This window comes from Telmatherina bonti (genome assembly GCF_933228915.1).
Source record: "Telmatherina bonti genome assembly, chromosome: 23".
Classification (NCBI taxonomy): domain Eukaryota; kingdom Metazoa; phylum Chordata; class Actinopteri; order Atheriniformes; family Telmatherinidae; genus Telmatherina; species Telmatherina bonti.
The window spans coordinates 16214814-16240141 of record NC_136632.1 but is presented as its reverse complement, the minus strand read 5'-3'; the positions used below and the strand labels follow the sequence as shown (position 1 = coordinate 16240141).

The window sequence follows — 25328 nt, the reverse complement described above, 5'->3', positions numbered from 1 at the left end:
CGAGCTGTGTACCTTTCTAACAACTGTCTAACTACAGACAGGAAAACTCTCTCTTAACACTTCTTGAAGGTGAAATGTCAACTAAGGAGTTGTTGCCTAAAACTTCAATAGCTCTGTATATAGTCAAATGTTCTAATTGTGAGTACAATCACAAAAAAGACATCTTAGTAAAAGATGGACAGATCCAGCTGTAACTGAGCTGAAAGGAACATATATTGGTTTCTCAGCTTTGTGAGCTTTTTAAAGTAGCTTGCAATCCTGAGGGTTGGACAGATGATAGAAGACATAATTCCTATTTTCTGCAACCAGGGCACATCAAAACAGATAAATGAATAAAAAAAAAAGAGCTATCGGGAAGATTTAATTACAAATTAGTGATCTCAACAGTGCTCTCATCTCTTCTGTAGACCATTAGGTACTATCATTGTCCCTGTGATGAATCACAGTGACAAAAAAAACTGAATTAACTCCTCTTGACAGTTTCTTATCAGGTCATTTCACTTTCCTCAGCACCTCTCTCTCCTCTTTTCTTCAGAGGGCTTCCATAAAACTCATTAGTTTGCTGAAAATTAAAACCGGACAATGCATCACTTATCAGAGAGAGAATTAAATCCAACCAATATTTTTGTTAAGCATGAAGGGAGGAACTTCAAAAGTCTAAGTTTCGGACTATGGTGGATAATGCTGTGGCATATTCTGCACTGTTGGTGAATTTTCTATCTCTCCACACTGTTTCACAGGTTTACTGTATGAAGAGGGAGAAATAACATGCCAACTCATGGCTAACAGAATACACAAATAGATGTGTCACTGCCTACATTTCAATGACAAATGTTTTCTCACCAAGGAAACTTTGTTCTGTTTTTAACCTAATGTGTCTTTGTGTCTCCACAGAAACCTGCTGGACAGGGACACCTTCTCCAAATCAGACCCAAGTAAGATGCACAAACTCTTTATTTTTGTTTGGTCAGATTTATGTTGCCCACATTTACAGAAAAAATGTCGAAAGATAAAGAAATTGAGTACAAAACAAGTAGCTGTTAAAATAAAAACAAAGTTATGAAATCAAGAACTGTTGATTGTGGGGAAGGAAATTATTTGGGTTCAAATATTTATTCCTTTTTTTTCTTTATATAGCTGAGCCAATCTTTATTTAGAAGTCTATTTATTCCACAAATGTGTAGGCTTGGCCTGAGGCATATATGATTAAAGCAAGAAGTCAATAAAAATCATCTTCTATAGATTTGCATGCTGGCTGGAAAATCTTTCCATTCAATTCAACTCAGCTTTATTTGTACAGCTCTACTTCACAACAGTGTCATCTTAGGACACTTTGCAGACACATCATAATAAATATCCTAGTAAAGGAAAATCAACAGATTGCATCAAATTTTTGACCTTGACCCTAATCCCTCGCCCTGCTTAAGGTGACAGTGGAAAGTTAACAATCAAATTTGATATAATCCACACAGATAAAATGTAGGAATAGTTCTGACACCTTCCTGCAGACCAAGGTTGCACACTTAAAAGTGACTCATTATAAACTTGGCCTTCAGAAGATTTAACTCTACTTGAGATCTCCTATGAATATAGTTTCATACAGTCTTTCCTTAACATCCAGAACGGGACTTAATTTTACTCCTGCAGCTGTGACTGGAGTATCACTAAGCACTGATGTTATTGGTTCCACTTTTGGCTCTGGAGACCCTAAGCGACTGCATTTCCTGTTCCCCGTCTCTAATTGAAGACGTTTGTCTGAGATGCACTTTTTGCTATCAGTTCCAGTGTGGGAGAAACAGGAGCAGCTCACTGTAGCACCATGCAGTGCACAGAAACTATGCTCTGTTGTTAGAGAAAAATGAATAATAAACACACTGGTTGCACTTCAGTCAAGCTACTGCTAATATCATACTATCAAGTCCCATAAGTCTTTTGCTTGCAAGTGTGAGTGTGGGCAGTCTATAGGAGCATTTAGCAAAAATATTCAGTACGTACAGACCAGAAACGCACAGTTGCATGTACGTTATGTCTGTTAGCATGCCAGAGCTCCTCACACTGAGCTAAACAAGTTACACAAACATCACATTCCTGATGAAAAGAACCTTTGCCCAGTTTATTGTGTAACAACTGGGCTCATTATGTTCATTGAAAAGGTCCCAGCATTATCTAAACAGAAAGTTGTTTTCGGGTACTTAGTTTAATACATTAAAAGAGGTGTAATACAAGGGATGTATTGGTAAATATCAGTATCAAGAATAATTTAGATATTAAGGAATAGAATAGTTTAAGCATACCTTTTATTTTTGAAGTGAAAAAATAAAAAGGAAGCAAAGATGAATTAGCCTGATAGCATTATATTGTCATTTTTTTAAGCTTTCACTTTGCATCGAGATGTTATCTATAACACCTTGTCAGAATAAACACGCAGGGAAATTGTAGACTGTGTCAGTCCTGAAGAAAATAAAAATGTGAACTAACTTACTTCATTCTCAACCAAAAATTTGAAAGCTGCCATCTGCAAAATGTACAATTTTCTAATTGATTATTTCCAATTAACACGACTATGTCAATTTTATTTGACTTGTAGAGATGTGTGTAAACGAAATCATTCATCTTACTGTCAACAAAAGAATTAGCATAGTTGTATGTGGAAGTGAAATTAAGATATCAAAATGACTTTTATGGCTCATCCGTTCAAACGGTCACACAGTGGTCTGTAAAACAGCATGTCAGCACCTTTACAGGAGCATGGGGTAGAAAAATGACTCAAGTCAATGATGTTGATGACATTGATGAGAGCAATGGTGAAGATGACAATGACTGGGAAGAGGAGGATAAAGATGAAGCCATGGTTTTAACCATACATCAAGGCATTCTTTCATGCTGAGTAGCATTTCTGATTATGCTGAGCATGGCGGCTTCAGTTTCCTGACACGAACCTGGCTGACAGGTGGAAAGAGCAAAGATGTAGAAGAGGGAGGAAGAGCTTCCTGGAAATATCAAAATATCTTGAACATGCCACCTGATGGTTGAAAAAGAAAAAAAATCTGTGATATCTGAAGAAGTGAAGTGAACCAGATAAAAAGATCAAAGCTCCCTGGTAGAAATGGGAAAAAGACAAATTCAACATTTTCTGCTCAATTACTGCTTCAAATCTGTCTGCCCCCTCAAATATCACCTGCTCATGTCTGTCACACACAGAGGGACTAATTTACAGGTAGATATATCATTCTGTCACTTATCTGGAAAGAACATCAAAGCTCTGCAGAAAGAAAGTACAGTGAAGCCTTTATAGAACTACCTTGTTTTGGCTAATGACCTAAAATGATCTATTTACCTATCTGCATGTCCAAGAGTAAAAAAAAAACCTTGGGGTTTTTCATGCTTTAATTTATAATTTATATATTAATGGCTCATTAATCTTATTCTAATGCAACCGTGAAATACTGTGACATTTGAGGTTTTTTTTTTTTGTGGTTTTTTTTTAACTAATTGGCTCTGTTACTGTATATCAAGCAATATTCTTTTCAGTTTTCTTAATTAGTCTACCTGTCAACGAGTAAAAAAAAAATGTCTGTAAAGACTTCCTAATTGATATCCACTGGTTATTAAGTTGGTTGGTACAGCATATGAATAACTCATAAACATTTTCTAAAAATACTTTTGAAAGCAGCTGCAGTGTGAATGGTTAATTATTCATGTTATTAACATTATGTATCTCTGTTCTTCACAGTTTGTGTTCTCTACACACAAGGCATTGGCAACAAGGAGTGGAGAGAGGTCAGTGTGTGTTGCAGATTGTGAAGCTTCCTTTTGCATTACCTGAAGCCAGTCTACATCTTTATCTATATCTGTATCCAGGGTGTGTCCTTTCAGTAAGAGACAGGCAGTGTTGGTGGAGATTAATAAACAAACAGTAGTATAACTGAACTTTGTAACTTAAAGGTTTCTTTTTCTGATATAAATTCAGGTATAATTTATCCAGCAAACTGTCATGTACTTGCTGTGATTGGCTAAACACACTAACTTTCACAAGCCACTTTTACTTCTTTTGGAAATGTGCCAGATAACAAAATTGGGGAGATATGCAAAGTTACGATGATAAATTTTCTTGTGACCATAAATTTCTGCACAGAATTATGTGGTAGTTGACCATTGAGTTGATTTTTATTTTCCTGTTCCACAAAATGATGGATGGCCCAATATCTAAGAACTCTCTAATAACTAACAAATAAAAGTCCAATACAAAACTGCTTTATTTACAAAGCACTTAAAAAATTCAACCAAACTGAATACAATCTATTATTACCAGCTTTCGGAGAAAATTTCCATATTAAACAAGACAAGTGGACAAATAAAGACATTTTAATGACTGAAATAGTCTTTTTAGTGTCAATAGTTAGTCCATAATATCTTGTCAGCATTAGACAGCTGCCAGAGAGCTCACTCACGGGGGTTAGTAAGGAATTGTTCTGTTTTTCTCCCAACTGGACCTAAAAGATTTTAAAGTGCAGAAAACATTTTATTTTGCTTTTTGTCATTTACATTGTTTTATTGATTTCAAGATATTTCAAACAACAAAATAACCCAATGCAAAACAAAATAACCCCCAAAAAACAAAGTTGTGCACCCCACCACTACCTCCTCTTACAGTTACATGTTACAGGTACAGATGTTTTCAAACATGCTTAAAAAGTTTCCTGCAGCCTGCTGGAAATACATATATTTACACAAAAGTGTTAAGATTTCAGTCTTTTTCCAAAATTTCTTGTTTTTATTGTTTTGGACGTTTTCCAGTATCTTGAGTTGTTTTGAGGTAGCAACAAAAGCTATCAAAAGTCAGAATATTTGCCCTCCAAATGTTTTGCCTTGTTAATTTTACTGTTTTGTATTGGACAACATATAATTTATAACCAAATTATTCCGCCTGTTTAATCTAAATCTCTTTAAATAATGTTGCCTGCAATCATGTTAAAATGGAGGCGATTGCAGGAATCACAGTGCAGAATGGTTGTTACAAACCTCTGACACTGACAGAAATGTGGTCACCAGACTATTAAAGCTGTGATCTTCCAATCTGTCACTCTACAAAATGTTTGACTCCTTTCCAGAATATTTTCTTGCCTTTTAACTGTGAACACAGTATTATGTAGTACAGTATTATTAATAGTCTTCAGTATTATTACTGTCTGGTGCTCTTCATTGAATAAATCCTCACTAACTTTTTTAAGAGCATGTGTTCTGTCTCATATGAGTGAACTGCCAGCACCAGTTTCACTACACTGAATATTCATGAATGGAAATGAGGGGGTAAATCTTACTGCCCCAATCATTTTTTGTTATTCATAGTTCTGAGGAGCCCATCATCTTCATGCATTATTAACAGGCCAAGTTAAATGCCAAATGGGAGCTTACCTGACCCCCATTGACTCGATGCTTAAGCTGTTCTGCATTCATTACGCCAAAGCTGTTCATAATCTTCTGAACCAGCGTCTCCCCTGATGTGTCTCCAGAGGAATATGCTGCAGGTTATTAGACATTACACGAGTCGCTCCAACTTCCCAGAATGCCTGTGAAAGCAGCATCTGTTTGTGTGTGTGTGTGTGTGTGTGTGTGTGTGTGTGTGTGTGTGTGTGTGTGTGTGTGTGTGTGTGTGTGTGTGTGTGTGTGTGTGTGTGTGTGCATAAGAGAGAGGGGGAGAGGGCTTTAAATGTGCTAAGCAGAAAGATAAATTGATCATTTAGAAAAACAGAAATGTGTTGAAGAAAAGAAAAGTGTTGACGCAGAGTTTTGTCCATAGCTGTTATCTTATAATCGTCCTTTTGCCTTTTTTTTTTTTTTTTTTTTTAGTTTGGGAGAACAGAAGTGATTGACAACACGCTAAACCCAGACTTTGTTCGGAAATTCATTTTGGACTACTTCTTTGAAGAACGGCAGAACCTCAGATTTGATTTGTGAGTAAGATTTCCAACTCTGCATGTCGATGTCATTGCAATAGTAATAATCGGCGAACTTGTCTTCATTGTCTTGAGCTGATCATACACTCTAGTCTCTTGAAATTTTCAGTCTTCAGTAGGCATTTGAAAGATTCTGGTTGTCTTCAGCATGTAATAATTATAATTATTAAGAGCCCTTAATGTCTGTTTTTGCTCCTTCTCTAAGCAGAAGTTTCAGTTGCCCTTTTGTCCACTTTCCAAACAACTGAAAATGTCTGAGTTTTACGTCACAGACTGTGTAATCACAATAGAAAGGTTGTACATATATTCTTTACATTCCAAATCTTTTCTAGGTTATCTTATACAGATATCTTAACTGTGACGTCTCAGAGCATCTATAACTTTTTCTTTTTTCCTTTACAGCTTTTGAAATTTTATTGCATTTTTTTTTAAACTCAGAAAGAAAAATCAGGGTCAGTAGACAAGGTTTCTCTTGTGTTCTGTCATGTTGCAAAAGCTTTTCACTAAACAATCAAGATGTCCATGTTGTAGACCTTTGTTCAGACTGTTGAAGAATCAGACTGAACGTTAGCAAGAGATAAGATAAACAGATATAGCTGTGGGACAGACAGAAAATAACTGCAGAACAATAGTTTTAAAAAGAAGTCAAAATATCCGCAACAGCTGTTTAGAAAGGATATGTTTATAGGCTTTTAAAACAAAACTATGATGCAGCAACTAAAATACTTAATTACTGAGATGTAAAATGAAATTGCTGACAATAACAGATCCTAATAATCTATATATGTTAAAATGAGATAAGAAATTAGACCGTGGCATGCGTATCATTATGTTTTATGTTTACTCTAAACCCTTAAAATTTGTTCCCTCTGCTGACTCACAGGTTCTCAGTATTTGCAGTTTAACAACCATGTGACAGATACATTTTTTTTCTTGACATCAAATTACTGCTGTTTTTTGTGAAAGAGTCAACAGCAGTGCTCCAAGGGTATGAGGCCTTGGCTTTCCTTCTTCATCTCTATCTACTTTTCTGAAGAGCTCTCTGATAGGCACACATCAAACCAGAAATGCATTGTCTGAGTGAATATTTATATATATATAGATATATTTATATAATATAGATATTAAAATTGTATTAACTAGTCTTAGTTAGACAAAGTGAACTTTCTACAGAAATGCAAAAAGTACTGTCCAGGTCATGCTGTTCAGAACAGATCCGAGTGGAATATGTCTTGATGGTTGTAGTAAAATGCCAGTCAAACCTTGAATGACAAACAGAAATGCCAAATTTAGGGCAATTTTTCACATTTCTGTCTGTTTCATACAGAGGTTTTTGGCCTGGCTTTCCATAAATTGCCCCTGATTAATCTAAACTAAAAAGTTATTTGATCATACCAAGCTGCAACCAGGAGGTTAAAAGTGAAGGCTATGCGGAAGTGCCAACAATTGCAGTTCACCCCTGGTCCACTAGGGGCTCCAAAATAGAACAAATTCCCATATGAAGACTCATGTTACCAACTTCACAGTAAAAATAACCATGTTTACAGTCTGGCTCAAAAAAATATTTTAGGTTTAATAGGTTAGGTTTACCTTCACAATGACTGGGGGGGGCGGTTGTTCATAAAAATGAATTTTTATCACTCATCCATTTAGAAGTGATTGTAACTCAAAATTTGGCATAATTCGGGGTGTGCTTTTGATTGAAATGTGCCCTATGTCCCACTGCAACCAGACAGAAGGTGGTAAATCCACGGTTTATAGCCTGTTAACCTCATGATTTTGCTTTAACCTGCCTACCTTCATGAGCTGGTTAGCTCTGGGTTAGCTCTTAGCTACAATCAGGTTGGAGTTTGGTAGATCTCAACCATCCACCCCAGGCTCACAGCCCCCTCTCAGCTCCACCCTTTTGCAGGAGCGTCGACATATGTGAGCTTCACTTCAGCTTTTCAGAAATCTACAGGCGACGCAACAGAGGCTCCCTCCATTTTCTATATACTGTCTATGGACTGTACAATACAAGACTTCCTCTGATATTTGACTTATAAAACTGAAATCAAAGTACAGCTAGGATTAGTATGTTTCAGATGACAAGAAATGATTTAATCTAAATGCAATCTATTATTAAACCCTGGAAAGACAGGATTGGGACTTGTTCTGCACTGCTGATATATGACTCACACTTCATTTGTATTTATTTGCAGAGATTTAATCTCAGGGTATTTAGTCTTATTAAGGTAGCAGACTCCCTCTAGGTTTCTCTTTGCCTTCAGATCAAATTTCTCATGAATTACAAGGGGATTTCTGCAGCTTTATTTAATTGAAACTGAGATTAATTCAATTGTAATCTATTCAACTGGGGATCCACTGTGAGAAACTACAGTAATGTAAAGTTAGAATCCTGCGAGGAGGCATTGGTGTGTCTACATGGATGCATGTTTGTGGTTCATCTGTATCAAAAGAAAGGAAATAATTTTCATAGTTTTTGCGTGACGATTTGACTACCGGTAGACTTGTTCTTGTAGAATGACTAGAACAAATGTAGAATATCAAATATGATAAGAATTTTTCCTCCACAAAACCGTGATGACACTTTCAGAGTCCACCTTGCTTATCACTCATAGTTCTTTTTTTTTTCGTCCTGCATTTGTGCCCATATAAGATGGCGTTTGATGCAAATTGTACATAAAAACACAAGCTTGATACAAGTAAACCCTTTGTGAGCAGTTTGGGTTTATGTACACTTGTATCTTAGCAACTCAGTTGGTTGCTCTGTTGCATTTTATACTCATATGACAGGATATGTTTCCAAGGGTGATATGACATGTGGACTGACCCGCTCCAAACCAAAACAAAACAAAACTGATGTGAGTGTCTTGTGTGTGCATTCCCACATGCTGTGAGAAAATAGGGACAGTGTGTGGCTTTGTGTGCACGTGGTCCTGAGAATGTGTGCAGTTATTGTTAATAGCCATAACAACGGAGGGTTTTAAGGGATGGTGACAGAGATATAGTAATAGACAGTTTTCCTTCAGGGAAAGGGAATCATTTAACCTTTTATATCTTCCCTGCCTGCTCCACCATTTTACTTCTCAGTTTATACATTTTCACACTTACATAGATCTGTAAAACCTTCTACTTCTTTCTTTGTTTGCACAAAAAAACACTACTAATTTAATTTTACAGCATATTTTTTGGCATATGCATATTTATATGCAGGTAATCTTAAAAGTTTTACATCATCCCAAATGTAAGTTTGAAATGAACTTTTAATCAAAACTATTGGTTAGTTTTGGCAAGATATGAACATAAAAACGATTGAAGACTCTGAGACATTTTCATCTCTTTCAGACAGGAGGGCTTTCTTCCAGCTGTCATTTTGGTCTTCAGCTTCCTGGATGGGTTTCAAGTTAGGATTAACTACTTTTGGAAGGTCCAGTGTTGCCCGAGCCCACTTTTTTTTTTTTTTTGGCAGAGGTTTTGATGTTTCCTCCAGAATGTTAATAATGTCCCCTTTTCTCATGATGCAGCTACTTTGACAAGGTTGCTTTGGCCGTAGACTGACAAACAAAGCTGTATCAGAATGTTTCCATCTTCAAGCTTAATTTAATTTAGTAGATACTCTTCTTCAATGTTCCTTTACTGTATCATCTTTCTTTCACAAAACATAATTGACTGCAGAATCAATGACAAAGTTTCTGCTTTGTCCTTGTGAGCTTTCTCAGAGGTTTAGTTTTTTTGTTTTTGTTTAGGGAAAGTTGGTTTACATGGAGATGTTGGACCAGAAACACTCAGATACAACGTGGCCTTGTAATTGGACTTTAGGTAAATCTTGAAGAGTCCTACAATCATGATGTGTTTCCACTTTACAGTGTAAGTTGAATAAAACAAAATCTGCTGTGATTTCTCTTTTTAAAGGGAGACCCTGGACAGCTTACAAAAGAACTCCATACTTTGTGTAGAAATGCTGTTTTCTTGCAGCATTTCTTTGACACAGAACATCCTGGCACTGTTTTAACTCCTATTTCCATTCTCTAAGTCTAGCAGCGCTCAAATCCAAGATAGTCTGGGTTACTTTGTTCTGTTGAGGAAGGAATTTTGAAAAATACCGCACTTTGGTCTGGTTTGCTTTCTCACTCCTTTTTACTTAAGTGAACCAAACAGCCTGGAGAATATCATGCAGTTAGAACTGCTCTCTGGGCAGGGTGGTATTCCATAAATCTGGCCAAGAGGGGAAAAAATTAACAGAAAAAGCAGCAACACCCCACTAGCCGGAGTTTGCAATTACACTGCAGTACTCAGACAAACCAGACCTTTTAAATGAAGTATTTCCCTCCTCTGTCTCCACCACATCAGAGCAGAACATGAGCTGCATCAAATCTTAGCGGCCTTGGGTTGACCATATTTCTATCAGAGCTTTTACCACATTTATTATTCTATATCTGACTGCCATCCGAGCCATTTCTACCATCCTCCTTACACATATGTCTGGATTGTATTAGCCCTCACTACCCAGTGTTTAATCCTCAATTCCCTTTGCCTTTTAGTCCACTTCATGCATTTAGTGTTCTGGGAGTTTCTTCTTTGATCCACATCAGAGCTTGCTTGCACATTCACATCAAAATGAACTGTACTTTCCAAGCAATTTAACTGGGATTTAAATCAAATTAGTTGGTCTGAAGCCACCTTAAAGTTCTTACATGCTTATATACTACTAGATATAATGTAATTAAATTTAACAAGCTAGTCTGGTGGAGCTATGATGGACTGGCGACCTGTCCAGGGTGCACCTTGCCTCTTGCCCAATGATTTCTGGCATAGGATCCAGCTTTCCCACAACCCTTGATTGGAATAAGCTGTTAAAAAATGGATGGATGGAAATAGGTTTGGCTTGAAGATGCAGCATCTCTTAGAAGTCAATAAATTGTGTAAATAAGACACACACATCAGGAAAGTGACATGACTGTGAGATTTTTTCTATGTATCTTTGAATTTAATTTGTTAGTGTAGTGATAAAAGTTATTTAGTGGGGATCATTTGAGGTCAGATGGCAGAAAATAGAGTATAGGTAGGATAAACTTTGGAGGACACGGAATCCTGATGAATCCTGTTTCGAGTTGAAAGCAGGCAGCTGGCCACCATGACAAAACACATTCATGTGTCATGAGATGTTTAGTGGGAAGGCTCCATCCGGGAATAAGAGTGTACCTATGTGTTATATTTTTAATGTGTGTGTGTGGGAGTGAGAGAGGATAAGGAGGGGTTTGGAACTTCTCTAAAAGGCAGACCCAGGGAGAAGATGGAGCTTTTTTTAGCCCGGCTCTCTGCGTTCTGTCCCTCTGCTTTTGAAACCTTGCAGTATATATGTAAATAAATATCCTTTAGTGTTAGATCGGACTCTCTGTGTCGTTCAAGAGTTTTTCTCAGTGAATGTGATGGAATCCCCTTGTTCATGGAGTGGAGTCTCCCTCCTGACACCCCCCCCCCCCCCCCCCCCCCCCCCTTTTTTTTATTTTTAAAAAGAAATATTCAGTGTATACGGCAGACCAAATACTTACAAATTGGCTCATAAGTGTAATTATGTTTTGAAAAAACAAAGAAAGAAAGAAAGAAGCATTTAACCAAATGAACTGTTTATTGAGGAGTTTAGGTATAACTAGTGTTGAAAGTATGGAAAGTTTGGAACAGGATACCAGAAGAGTGAAACCCAAGATACATTGTAGTCGGAGTGTTGTAAAATGTTTACAAGGACAACATAAAAACAATGATATAGATGCAGGAAAGGTGGGAAAGTCCCTGATGGTTGAGACCAAAAACTAAGATTTTAGTGTCATTGAGAATTAGCAAAACATTGAGGATGTGAAAGTCGTGCACATGTAAAAGACGAACGTGGACTCAGAATCAACCCACAGAGACAGATGAACAAAGGAAGCCATGACTTGCAGCACAGAGGCCGCAAAGCTTTTTATGTGAAGACAAGACAAGATGCACTTTTCCATTGTACAGTAATTTGTTATACTTGAGACACATATCTCTGTGTGTCTTTGTGTGTGTGTTTTATTCAAATGAACAACACACTTTTTGGCAGCAGACTTTTCTGAGGACCAAACTTAGTTCCTAGTGAGACAAGATGTCCTTTCTGGGTTCCCCTTCACAGTCAAAGATGAGATTTACTGTGGCTGTCCAGAATCAGGGGAAGTCAATGCAGTGTCACAATAAAAATGGCTCTATGAATGTGTGTGTAGCTTCACTGCCTACTGATTTGTTAAGCTGAATATAAATGAATGCTGTCTCTTGAGTAGTTTTCTGAATGGAACTGAGCATTTTCAGAACAAAACATCTTGCTGACTTTTTGTAGGTCTGCGAGTATCTGTCGTCGTCATCATTCAGAATGTGCATCCATGCATGAGAAACATGCCTTTCTTTCCCCAGTGAATCGGTGTGTGTGTATGTGTGTGGAGTCCCTGTTTTGTGCTGTTCTCATCAGCAGCTGTAGATGGATGGTGCTGCCGGCCTGCAGAGGGTAGCAGGGTTTGAAGTGATGGCAGGTGAAAGATTGTTTCCTCCAACAGCCTCAAGACGATACAAATTTGTATGAAAATAAACATTTAACAGGGTAGTTACCACAGTAAAACGTCACTGTGGATATACGACAGTGTGTTTTAGATGGATGCACATCTAGACACAAACTTGTGGTCTGTAGTGACAGCTATGACCACAATTCATCTGCTGATCTGCTGATATTTCCTGCAAGTGGACAGCTTTGGGGCTTCATCTTAGATTCATACCTGCCCCCTAAATGTCACTATATCATAGTACCATATCTATTATAAGTTTTTGAAACCCCTCTCATTAATGTGCATGTGTATGGTGTTTGCTGCCTCATTTTGGTGGCAGGCAAGCAGGTGTGTGTACAGATTTGTTGTACTACATGAGGTGTAATCTCCAAGTTCTCCCAAACACGTCTTTTCCAATTCCAATTATTTGAAAAGATATATTTACAAAGAAAGACAATCTGACCAGAGCTAATGAGTCCCTGGATTTTTAATATTCAGTTCAGCTCCAGAGTTGGATTACGAGAATACTTTTACACATCAGGTCATCATTCTGAGCAATTTTCCTATTTTTTTTTTTTCTTCTCCCCAGCCCCGAACCCTGCAAACTGTAGTTCTCGTCTGGGTGTGAAGCAATATCAAATTACAGAGTGAATGGTTTGTCTGATTACTTCCTGTTATTTAGAGCCAGAAGGGCCATTTCTGGACTAACTCTCTCCTTGAAAATATTGTGTGTGTGAGGGGAACCTCATTTGAAATTAAATGTTTTTGTTTTTAAAGAATGTGATTGAACAAATAATGTGATGATGAGCGGAAATGCACACGAGTGAACCGATGTCAAAAACATACTGAAAGATTGTCTCATTTACTTCCAAAAAAAGGTCTTTATTTCTTTCCATTTACCTCCTGCATGCACAAACACTTGTGGTCTCACAATCACACATGTGACTACCAATTAGTCCGTTTAGTGTCAGTTTAATGGAGAATGCCTGTAAGCCTGTCACAGTGGGAAGTGGAATACCCAGAGCTTCTGGTGAGATCTTTCCTGACAAGCTGTTTGGCCCCATTACTGATTCAATCTGTTGTGTTCCCAGCAGAAATCCTGCCACTTTCCATCTCTTACTAAAGCACTGATTCTCACTCTCCTTATTTTCATAGGTATGATGTCGACTCAAAGAGTGCCAACCTCTCCAAACACGTGAGTGCTTTCTAGTTTTCCCTATCAGATGTTTCAACATTTACTTTCTGACTTCCATTTGTTGGTGTAAATATTTGTGTGGACATGATTGCTGTCCTTGTCTCTGCCTCCCATTAGTCTCATTTCAGTCACATAACAGTAATCCAGCCATTCACAATGAGTGTGTTTATCATCGACTGGAATAGCTTTCTGAACAGCTCAATGGTCATTTAGAAATTAGATGTGTCCACCCTGCTTTTGTCTATCGATAGCAGTTATTACAATAACAGTAATTAGAAACGACAGTGTGCTTGCAAGCATCAAAGGCTTGTACTGCCTGCTGCTTTGAGGGGATCGTTGCTTAAAGAAACAACTTGCAAGCCGATTTTTAATTTTTTTTTTTTTTTCATTTTTACTTTCACGACATCATTGAGTCCAAAGTCACAAACTTTTGGCTTCTTTAGGAACCAGGTTGCCACACGTGACAGTGATTTCCTGAAGAAATGGCTATTAAACAGACATCTCTGCATAGTACTGCATTTTTGTTCTAAAACAGAAAAAACTTGCCGGATCTTAAAGCTGGGGTAGGTAATGTTGGGGAGCTAGCAAGATTTGAAAGTGGATTTGCTCCTTGCATGTTCCAAAGCGTTTTTCTTACCTCTGCCAAGGAGGTTATGTTTTTAGCGGCATTTATCTGTTTGTGTTCAAGATAACTCAAAAAGTTATGGACGGATTATAATTAAATTTTCAGGAGTTGTTGGAAATGTGAAAAGGAAGAACTGATTCAATTTTGGTGGTGATCCGGATCACCATTTGGATCCATGAATTTTTTAAATAGCCTGGCGGATGTTTGTGCTCTCAGAGTGCTTTTTCTAGTTCGCAGCTTTTTCCACCAACAATTTTCTCTTTCTCGGCTGTTTAGCAGGAGGAGGCAAATAAACTGAGCCGGGTCGGGGATATCCTTCCTATATTTTCTCAGCCATTAAGAAGCTAGAAATATAAGAAATGAACAACTTCAGTTTGGCCCAAACGCTTTGATTGGTTAGAGTTTTTACACATTCACAGTAAACTGAGGGGTCTAACTATATTTCTTATTGTTCATGATTACAAAATGTATAGACTGCTATCAAGTAGGGCTGGGCGATTAATCGGATTTTTATGTCAATTACAATCGGAGTTTTCAAGGATTATGAAAATAAAAGGGTGCGATTATTTTTCTCTTTGCAGTTTCCTCTCCTGCTGTCTCCAGTTGCCAATCGAGTGTCACTGGCATTGCAGCGCTGTGCTGTAAACTCAGCTGTCTTTTAACAGATGAATGAGAAAAACGCACTGTAGCCTGACAGCAGTTGTCAACATGAAATAGTTCCTATATACTTCAGCAAATGTTGTAGAAAAGAAATACAAATTTGTTATAAAATGTTTACTCTGTGGGACCATGGCATAAGCGGATTAAACAACTCGTAACCGTACGTTAGACAGTTATAATGCCCAATGCAGAGTCAAGAATACCACGACGCGCAGCGTTGTTTAATCCTTACTTATATTTATCTTTTCAGTTTACATCAGTATTTGCACTTTGTCAAGACAAAGTTTCACGTTATTTGTTTGTTTTCAAAATATGTGGAATCCTAAAGACATTTTTTTAAAAGTCATGGTTTTAATGTAAAAAAAAAAAAAAATCATGTTGTTAAAGATAATCGTGTTCAATAATGGAGATCTCAATTTCAGTCAAAATAATCGTGATTATAATTTTTGCCATAATCGAGCAGCCCTACTATCAGGACATGAAACCACTTAAAGAGTAAAATAAAAATGTCTCTGAGCAAGATTCCGACAGTGCAAGGTCAGAAGGATAGAATGAAGCAGTGTTTACGATCTACAACTCTATTGCTAGAAGCCTCAAGTCTGGTATGGAATCTTGAGAGACAAGAATACTGCATATCTGCTGTCATAGAGTACGAGGGTAAAACTGATTAAAACATTTAATAAGCACACGGTGTCCCTTTTAACCCTTTAGACAAACAGGAACAACAGTGATCCTGAGGAGACAAATGGGTTTAAAACAAATCACAGCTAGCAGTTTTGATGAGCAAGTTTGGTCCATTACAACAAAATGCTACTTATATATCTGTTTTTTGAGCAATATGGTGCTCTGTTACTTTTTAATGGTATTTCATTGTCTTGCCTTTTCTCCTTTTTTCTCATCTTCAGTTCCCCTTCTTTACCGTCTTTGCTCCCTCTTGTCTCACTTGTTTAAAATCAATAATCTCATATAAGAGGAGACATGCATGTTGGCTCAGAGGCAGCTTACTATCTGAGCAGCCTGTACGTGGGTCCCAGAGGGAAAACCAAAGAGCTGAGCCATTTAATAGTGTTTTAACCTGGGAACTAAAGGCTGCAGGAATGTTTGGGATCTGAGTGAGAATGAGTGAAAAATTTAAGCGGAAGGAGGGTCACACAGACATGATCTGCAATTTAAATCAGAAACACACATTTGCATTTCTGTATGTGGATAAAAAGGAAGACAGCGTAGTTTTTCTGTTGTAAACAATTCAGAAGAGCTTTGCAAATCACTGGCAATGGTAATTATTTGAATTTTTCTGTAAACCAATTTTTTTTATGTGTATAAAATCTCTCCTGATTTCATGCTTTTCTGTCAAATACAACTAAACCACTCCATATTTTTTGAGTATTTGATTGCCAGTGTTAGAAAGGTAACCTTTTAAAATAGTTTGAGTTGTTAATGAACCAATTAGTTAAGTGCAGGAATTAATTGTGGACACAAAATGAGTTCTGCTTTTAGGTTGGCTGGTTGTGGAGGAAAAAACGACTCCAGCTAGAAATTGTTCATTTTAGGAGCTTGACTCATAGACAAGTTTCTCTAATGGACCACTGATGTTATAAGTGAAATTACAAATGGGACCAGAATAAATGTATCAACAGCTCATTAACATGTTTAATTACAAACTTCATTTTTGGAGAGTGGCCAGCTCTGTTATTAGCAACCTGAGTGCATTTAGCGATCCTTTTTTACATATTTTCTTATTTGGTTGAGTATCACATAATTCACAGCTTATTAGTGTTTTCTAAACACTGATTTATTGACCAGCTGATCCATTTTTACTGTCATAAAAATGTTTTTTTATGACAGCTCCAGCCATCCATTTTTACTGTTATAAGTTCAATTTATTTGTTCAAAAATTTTGCCAGTTTTTAATTTTTTTATTTTTAATAAACATCCAACTCTCTGCCATTCTGTATATGACAAAGATGAAGAGGACTACAACTGGCTAATGAGATAATTGCTGTGATTGATTCAGATTCCATTTTAGTAATTCAACATGTCAACATATCACATGTTTACACTGCCATCTTGGATTGCAGTTGGTTGCTATGGTCTTTGTTCTTTTCTCTGGAGAGCTTTGCCAAGTCATAGCAAAGGAGAGCAATGGAAGTTTATCGTATTCAAGCTGCCTGCTAAATGTGAAGTGAATTTAAAAACAGTTTTAAGTTCAAAAGAGATGTTTTCTGTGTGAACTCGCTTTTGGTTTTGTTCCACTTTTGCAGCTGATGTGAGGAATTGGCAGGAATGTCAATATCAGTGTTTGAAGCTGAAATCCATGTTTTCAACTATCTATCTCCATCTGCCCACTCATCTTAAATGTCTTCTCTTCTTTGAGTCTGAGTCCTATTTATGGGATGTAACATTAGTAACTGTTGCCAAGAGCCACATAAAAACTGTCCTCTCACAGAAAACCTTTCCAGCTAAGTTCTGTTTTGAACTGCATGTAGCCATTATTTTGAGCCTAGCTACCTCATACTAGAAAAAGCCACAGTTGCTGGGTTGCTTTCAACTCTACCAAAGTGTCTATATCATAGACATTGGGGAAAATAATAATAATATAAAAAAACAAAACAAAACAAAAAAAAAAAACTCTTCAAATGTTTCTTTAGCCCATACTGTGGCCACAACACACAAGTCAATGACAGATTAAAAATGCATGAGTGTGTATGTCACTCTGTTGATGATAGATGGGTAAACAGACAAAAAGCTGATGAGATGGACAGACCAGCCAGAGACATACCAACAGAAGTTAATCATCAACTGAGCTACAAGAATTTATGTTTGTGCTGCATGGAGCTGCTGTAGAGCAGTGTTGGGCGTTGTGTACAGTCATGACAAATGACTGTACCTCTGGGTGAAAGAGGGAAGATAATGTGGTTTTGATGAATGATTGAAGAAAGATTGGAGTTATATTTTATTCCTCTCTTGATTTTTATGGCTAATATCTTAAATAAAAAAAAAAGTTGAATGTCGCTCTTTAAATTATGCTGACAGTAACAGGCTACATCATAGAAACCTTTTTTCCAGAATGTGTGCACGACATAGCATTTTTGTTTTGTGTACTGTTTTGTTTTGTGGAACATCAAGGTTTTTTTTTAAATACTTGGGCCTGAAGCATTGTGGTGTATGAAAGCAGATCATTTTTCTTTCTTCATATTTGAGGAAATAAAGGAGTGTGTGAAAGTCTTGAGCTACCCCCTATTTCTTAGAATTGTATTTCCGAGGAGCACATTGTAATATTTACAATGGTCATAAATGTTTATTTTTAAGGTTTTTTTAAGTTTTTTTTCCACATTGATTGCTTTTTCTACATTTTCTCAGTCTTGTCCAATACTTGACTACTTCTAGGTTGAAAAAGTGACCTATGAATTATTCAAGCATAAGAAAGACACCACACTCGAAGGAACAAAGAAAGTCTTTGTGTTTTCACCGAACAGATAGCTTGGCAAATAACCACTTCTGAATATTATTGTTTGAGGCTTTGTTACTAATTGCCTTTGACAAAAAAAAATGTTTTTTAACTTGGGTTCTTTTAGCTTAATGTGTAAAAAATACTAAAGAATATAAAGCTTGTCAGATATAGAATGTTATTTTTGCATTAGTCAGACAGTTTCCAAAGCGCTAGCATCATGTCCAAAAATTCACCTGCAAAAGAAGCATTTTAAAGTTCAAGGAGTAGAAATAAATTCAGCAAAGACCTGACCAGGACCTTAAAGATGTAACTGCACCTTCAAGTGATTAATCTGCTTTTTGCTGAAGCCTCCCCGGAAATGGTGTCCATGGAAACAAGGTTAAAAAGTCATTTTGAAAGACCAAGATTGCATAACTTTGTTCTCCTGGTGTTAGCGTTTTTGCAGCTTGTTCCCGACACGTCATCTGTGCAGAACTTTCTTGTTTGGAGTCTGACACCTATTGATCATTGATCATAAAATTTGAAGTGCATGTGGTTAATTTAGTAACGCATAGAGCAGAAAGTAATTTGTTTTTTTCTTGATGTAAAAGACTCAACAAGATTACTTGAAGAAATGGACTGAAATGGAGAAAAAAAATGCCGACGCAAACCAACTGACAAAACAACTGGTCTGAAAATCAGAGGCTGCAAGACTTACGGACAGATAAATCCTCCCTAGAAACCTAAACCACAACATTACTGAAGCAGTATGAAATGTTATTTACAGAAAACAAAAGTTGGGAACATGCAAAAAGCTTTAAAAAGTCCTTCAAAAGTCTGAAGAAGTAACCTGTAAACGACTTAAAGAGACAAGAAAGCTTGTCAGAGCTGTTGAGGAATGCATTACTTGGTGATAATATTACTAAGCGGTTCAAGACTTTTGAACAGTGTTGTTTTCTGTCAGTTTTGCTGTATTTAAGTGCTTCACATATCTCTCGTTGTCGCCACAGGATTTTCTGGGCCAGGCTCAGTGCACTCTCGGAGAGGTGGTTGGATCGTTGGGCAGTCGCTTGGAAAAACCTCTTGGGTGAGTCTGCGTGAACACAGCTGTAGCAAGAGAATGTGTTGATATGCCAGTCGTGATGTGATCAAAGGTGATTGATGGTAACGTTACCCAGATTCAAAATATTCCCATAGCTGTCAGTCATATTCTTTTCACTGAGCACACTTAACAACCACAGCTTTTCCTTTGGGAGTTATTATTTAATCACTGACTGCAGCTGTTTCACAAAACTTTAATCCTGTATCTTCATCTGAAAACTGGTCTCAGAGGGATTTTCCACTGGAACACTTCTCAGGCTGTGTTGACATGGTTTTTACAACTGTATTTATGAGGCAGTGGCATGAAAATTAAAGGAAGCTGACAAGATTTATTAAGAAATTCACTCATAAATGTTATCAATGTCCGAGTTTAGTTTGTGATGGTCTGTCTCCCTCTATCTCTAATGCAGAGGTGTCCAGCTCCGGTCCTAGAGGACCACAATCCTGCAGGTTTTCCATGAATCCCGATTCCAACACACCTGACTCAACTAAATCAGTCACTATGCAGAACTTTATTGGCTGTCAGATCTGATTTAATGTGAGCAAGTTGTGTCGGAAAAGGGATACAGGGTAAACCTGCAGGACATTGGCCCAACTTCGGACACTTCTGTCTTACTGTGCCCTGAAAAGAAAATTTAATTGATTTGGTAGGAACCACTGCAAGCCATGATAACCTTGAGAAAAACACTTAAATTGTGAGAACAGAGGTGAAGGGAGGAAAACATGGGGGTGTCAAGAAGAGACTGTGATAGCAGTGAGATAATGTTGAAGAGCTGCACTCTGTTGAGTGCATCAAGTGCTGCTTTATAAGTGGTATAAAGGGCACATTCTTGAGATGTGTTTCTGGGGAAACTAAGCTAAAGACTGGTGTATAGATACTGAAGCTGCTAATAAACACACACACATGCTTTCAAACATTAAGGCATTTCATAAACAGCTGCAGCTATTGATTATTTTAATCATGTTTTACTCTACCAGTAGCAGATCAATTAATCATATAAACTTTTTCCCTTGTGTTTGAAGAACTTGTGGCTGACATGTAAAATAGCAGTAAGTGTACAAAAGTCAATAATGTTTACAAAAGATATATTACAATAAACTAAAACATTCAACTCAGTTTGCAGCTACCATGTTATATTCTAATTTTAAACAATTGCAATAAACAGTGAATCATTTAGCCAGTAATGATGTCACCTAATAGTTATTACAAAATAAATATAATAAGCTAAATATTGCTTCAATAAAATAAATATAACGAGTTATTCAAATAAATACAAAAAGTAAAACTAATATAAAGTTTTTTTTCCCCCTCAAGTTTACTTTATTTTTTTCTGTTAGAGATGAACATGCATGTACCAAATGAATAAATACAGTTGGAAATTTACAACATTGTGGGATATTTCAGCAAGGTTATGTAGCGAACATTTTTGGTTTATGTACCCAAACATTTTACATATTTTAGTTCTCTTTAAAGGTAGCTTAACTCCAAATAGCCATGTTAAAAAAAAACAAACATCTAAATTCTGTTGTAGAATGTAACCTTAAGCGTGTCATTCTGCTGTCCTTTATGCAGCACAACTTATCAACATTTTATCCATTTATATACCGCTCGCTCTAATTTTTATTCACTAAATAGGATGCAGAAAAACCCTTGAATGTGTGTGTGGCCTGGCGGCTGCTCAATGGTAGTCTGGGTGTCCTGGCTCTCCGTAGGCCTGTGGGGGTGGGGTGTTGCCTTTGGGCTCTTGGGGCCCTGGGGCTTGTGCTCTGTCTGTCCTGGGCGGCCGGTGCCTGGTGGGGCCTGTTACCCCTGACTGTGGGGGACCCTGGGTGGGTGCATAGCTGGCTCCAGAGCGGGGTGGCTGAGGTCCATGCTTGGGGATGACTGCCAGCTGCCCAGGTCTCTGGGTTCTCCTGGCCTGCCTCTCACCTTCTTGTGGGCGGGGTCACATTGGCACGATCACTCTTCTCCGAACACGTTCCACTCTGTATCTGCTGCATGTGACATAGTCACTGAGTCTTCTGCATGTTTATTTACTAACGGCAGCTAGTTTTCTTTCTATGTTTCTAATTTAGCTTGTTAATGTCTGAATGGTTGATGGTTTTGTCCTCCTGCAGGGGGAACATGACTCCAATGTGTATTTGTGTATAGGTGTATGTAAATGTGTATGTGTAGGCGGATGTGTATGCGTGCCTTCGTATATGCAGATGTATGTGTGTTGTTCTCTCTCTTTCCCTCTCTCTCTCTCTCTCTCTCTCTCTCTATGTCTTTCTCTCTACGAGGTGTTCTTTCTTTTTCTCTTTTCCCTCTTCTATCCTCTCCAGTCTGGTCCAGCAGGGCAAAATTTGTAATACAAACAATTATACAAAATAAATAGAAAAATAAAATAAGAATCCAGAATATCAGGGAAAAACCCTTGAATGTGTGTGTGTGTGCAATGTAAATTTGCTCAGCAGAATACAGCATGGAGACAATCATTATGCCTTCTTAAATGCTGGATGAGACACAAAAAAACCTTATAACTTTAAAAAATATTTTTAAAAAAAGAATAGAAAACATCCCTAAAATCATATATATAATATTTTTTTATGTTATATTTTTCTTTGTTAAACAAAGTGTTGATTACTTGAATTTAATAATTTGCAACAAATGAAATCCAATCATTTCATTTTTAAGCTTCAGCCATAGTTTTATATATCTATAGACACTGAGCATTGTCACATGTCTTATACATCAGGGTACTGAAGTAGGCTGTGTTGTAATGAAAAGAAAAAAGATCGACATAAATGATGACTTGAGGAGCAACATGTTGTATACAATGAGGTGAGTGGGCATATCAACAGAACATTATTAGCTCTTCTGTTAACATAAGGGCTTGTGTGCCAAGTTATTTTCAGTATCAGAGCTTTTTTTTCTACTGTTTCCAAAGAGGGGAGATGTATGTGCAGCTGCCAAGGTGATAAATTCTGCACCTGCTCAGACTTTTTTTTTGTTTAGTTGCTTAGTTGAAAACCTCAGCTTTGTAGAAAGGCTCTGTTATCACAATGGTTGCCTTTAAAAGCTGATGAGGTATTACTTTCCTTGTCAAAGCCATGTAGAGCAAATGGGGTTTGTTGAATGGAAACAATTAAGTGCGTCATTATCAAATGTTTAAAAGTACTAAAATAACATTTTTTGTGTGAGCAAGTCATTTTTTCCCCAATTGTGCAAGCATAAAGTCTGCAGGGTAAATAGTCTCTGAACACTGTGCTCTGGTTTCAGCAATGCCAACCATCCAAAATAAAAGTCCTACTTAAAACTGTCACTTGTTTAACTTAACACAGACTTGAAACTAGGCTTGATCTATTTGTAGCTCTAAGAGTCTTCTATTTTGTGCTCATTGTGAGCAACCAATGCTGAACAAATAGTACAAAAACATAAATTATGAAAGCAAATGGTTATAGTCAGTTCAAATAAAGATGGGTTGTTGATATATCCATTTAGTGGGGAAAAAAGTGCATTGTGAGAGTGATATTTTGATGAAGCACTGGCAGGAAACACTTTTCCTACCACAGAAACTCCCTGAAAATATGGACTCAAGCATGTAGAATATACTGTTACCACAACAACAACAAAATTCCCAAACCCTTTAAGTATTAAAATTTCAAGTAGATGGTCTTTAATTGTCTGGCGGGCATCCCTTGGGATGTTTCAAAGCAGACTCAGTGATAAGTGAAGGTTAAAAATTTAATGAACAGAGGACAAGATTTAGTGGCCATACATGAATGAGTGATTTATTTGTGTGTCTTCAGGATTCTACAACATAACGGTGACCATTTCTAACTGCGTAAATCTAACTAAACCTCTCACATCATTAAACTGATTTACTGCCTGACAATTATGCAGAGAGTGAAAGTGGCACCATGTGAGGAAAATAAATAGTGTCCCACTAGAAGGCCCTGAGAAATAGTCATCCAAATAGACTGAGTAAATCAGATAACGGAGTAAGACCAAACTTTTGTCCCTCTTCATGTGTAATTTGCTGTTGCTAATGTGCATGATAGCATGTTGTTTTGAGACTCATCGCCTTGATTACTGACAGAAACCTGAGCTCGTTACATCCACACAAGAAGCAAAATTAGCTTCATCAGGATACACAGTAATCGGCTCTCATCCAGATTGCTGCTCTTTGCTTTAGATATTTCCTCTCATGTTCCCACTTGTCTTCCTTTCACTCTGTATCTTTTTAACCCAGTTTGTGTTTATTTGAAGCCTTGATGAGCCTGAAGATGTTACAGTAAAGCTGGAGTCCCTTTTCTCAAAACCTACAAAAACTGGCAGTCTCAGCATGTTTTTAATTTTTTCGTGTGTGTGTGTGTGTGTACTACACTGTTCCTCTTCATTTTAAAGCAACATCGTCAACCAGTTTGTGCCATTGCCATGGTGATTGCAAAGGCCAGTTTTCTTCTCGGTACATTGAAAGAGAGAGATTGTGTGTTTGCAGGCCTGTGTGTGCACCATGGACTACTCCAAAGTGCAAAACTATGTTGTCTGCCCTGAAAGCTTTTCTTATGAAAGTCCTTCCTCCATCTCTCTATCAGTCACACCAACAACACATACACACATGCTTGTCATTTTGTGATAACAAAATGCATGCTAAGGCTACAGTGAATGGGGCTTCGTTCTTTGTGATATGATAGAGGAAGACCCAAAAGGAAAAAGGTGGATGACCTGAAACATGAGGAAATTTCAGATGGGAGGAGTGTAAACTTGAACTTGGAGAAAATGAACAGCCCAGCCAAAAGAGAAAATGTGATGGATGGAGGGATGTGGTGTAACCGTGGGTAACCAGGAAAATGAGCAGGGCTGAGAAAAATATATAAACGAGAACATAATTTTTTTTTTCTGCTTCATTTGTTTTGCTTTTTTATGCTCATATCAGGCCTGAGGAAGAAGACTTGTTGATTATTGGTTCTACAATAAACACCAATAGATCTCAGACAACTGCTCTTATTATTATGTACCTTATTGTTCATTGATCACTGAATAAGAAACAGTTAATGTGAATGATTTGGAATAATTCCTCATGATGCTGTTCTGGACTGATAAAGGTATGAAGACAGTGGTATAAATTGATTTAAGACATTTTGTTACCAAAAAAAAAAACAAAAAAAACAAAAGTAAATCTTTCTGGAAAACGTTGGCAGAATGAAATATTTGCCCAAAAACAAAACTTGACTGTAATTAAGGGTAGGGTGGGAGATGTTTTCCATCAACATTTTGAAGTATTTTGCTTAACATCATCGTCACACCTCACAGTTAATTAAATGCTCTGAAACAAACAAACAAACAAAAAAAACATTAGTCACCTGTGGAACGGACAGGACTAACAAAACACCATCCAATCGTTTCAGCGGACTCGTTCTCAAAGTAGGGAAAGGATGAAGCAGGATGTACAGAACGTAACTGCTACGTAACAACTGCGTAGTAACGAGTAAAGAAAGCACAGACGGTTTTATGTAGGCCCAAAGTTATCGTATATGTGGGATTTGGTGCAACAATGAAAACTTTGTCAGCATTTATGAAAAACAGCTGTTGATACAACATCTGCTGCAGTTTTTATCTTATTTGCATTGTTGTGTGTGTGTGTGTGTGTGTGTGTGTGTGTGTGTGTGTGTGTGTGAACAAAGGAAGCGTTGAATTTCATAAGACACACACCTAGAGTCAGTGAGGGGGTCTTTAACCATTTTAATGAGCACTAATTACAAGTAATTACATTGTTCAGTCAAACTCCAGTGGGCATTCGGGACTATATGTGTATTTGTG

General features: G+C 37.3%; 1 protein-coding gene across 1 annotated transcript in view; it reads left to right on the top strand.

Moving 5' to 3' along the window:
* LOC306773192 (copine-8) overlaps positions 1 to 25328 on the top strand; it is a 107878-nt gene that overhangs the window by 26776 nt on the left and 55774 nt on the right. Inside the window, exons 2-6 of the mRNA XM_079262937.1 lie at positions 895 to 935; positions 3734 to 3780; positions 5851 to 5954; positions 13667 to 13706; positions 19432 to 19508. Of these exons, the coding sequence (XP_079119063.1) occupies positions 895 to 935; positions 3734 to 3780; positions 5851 to 5954; positions 13667 to 13706; positions 19432 to 19508 (309 nt within the window). The remainder of the gene's footprint in view (positions 1 to 894; positions 936 to 3733; positions 3781 to 5850; positions 5955 to 13666; positions 13707 to 19431; positions 19509 to 25328) is intronic.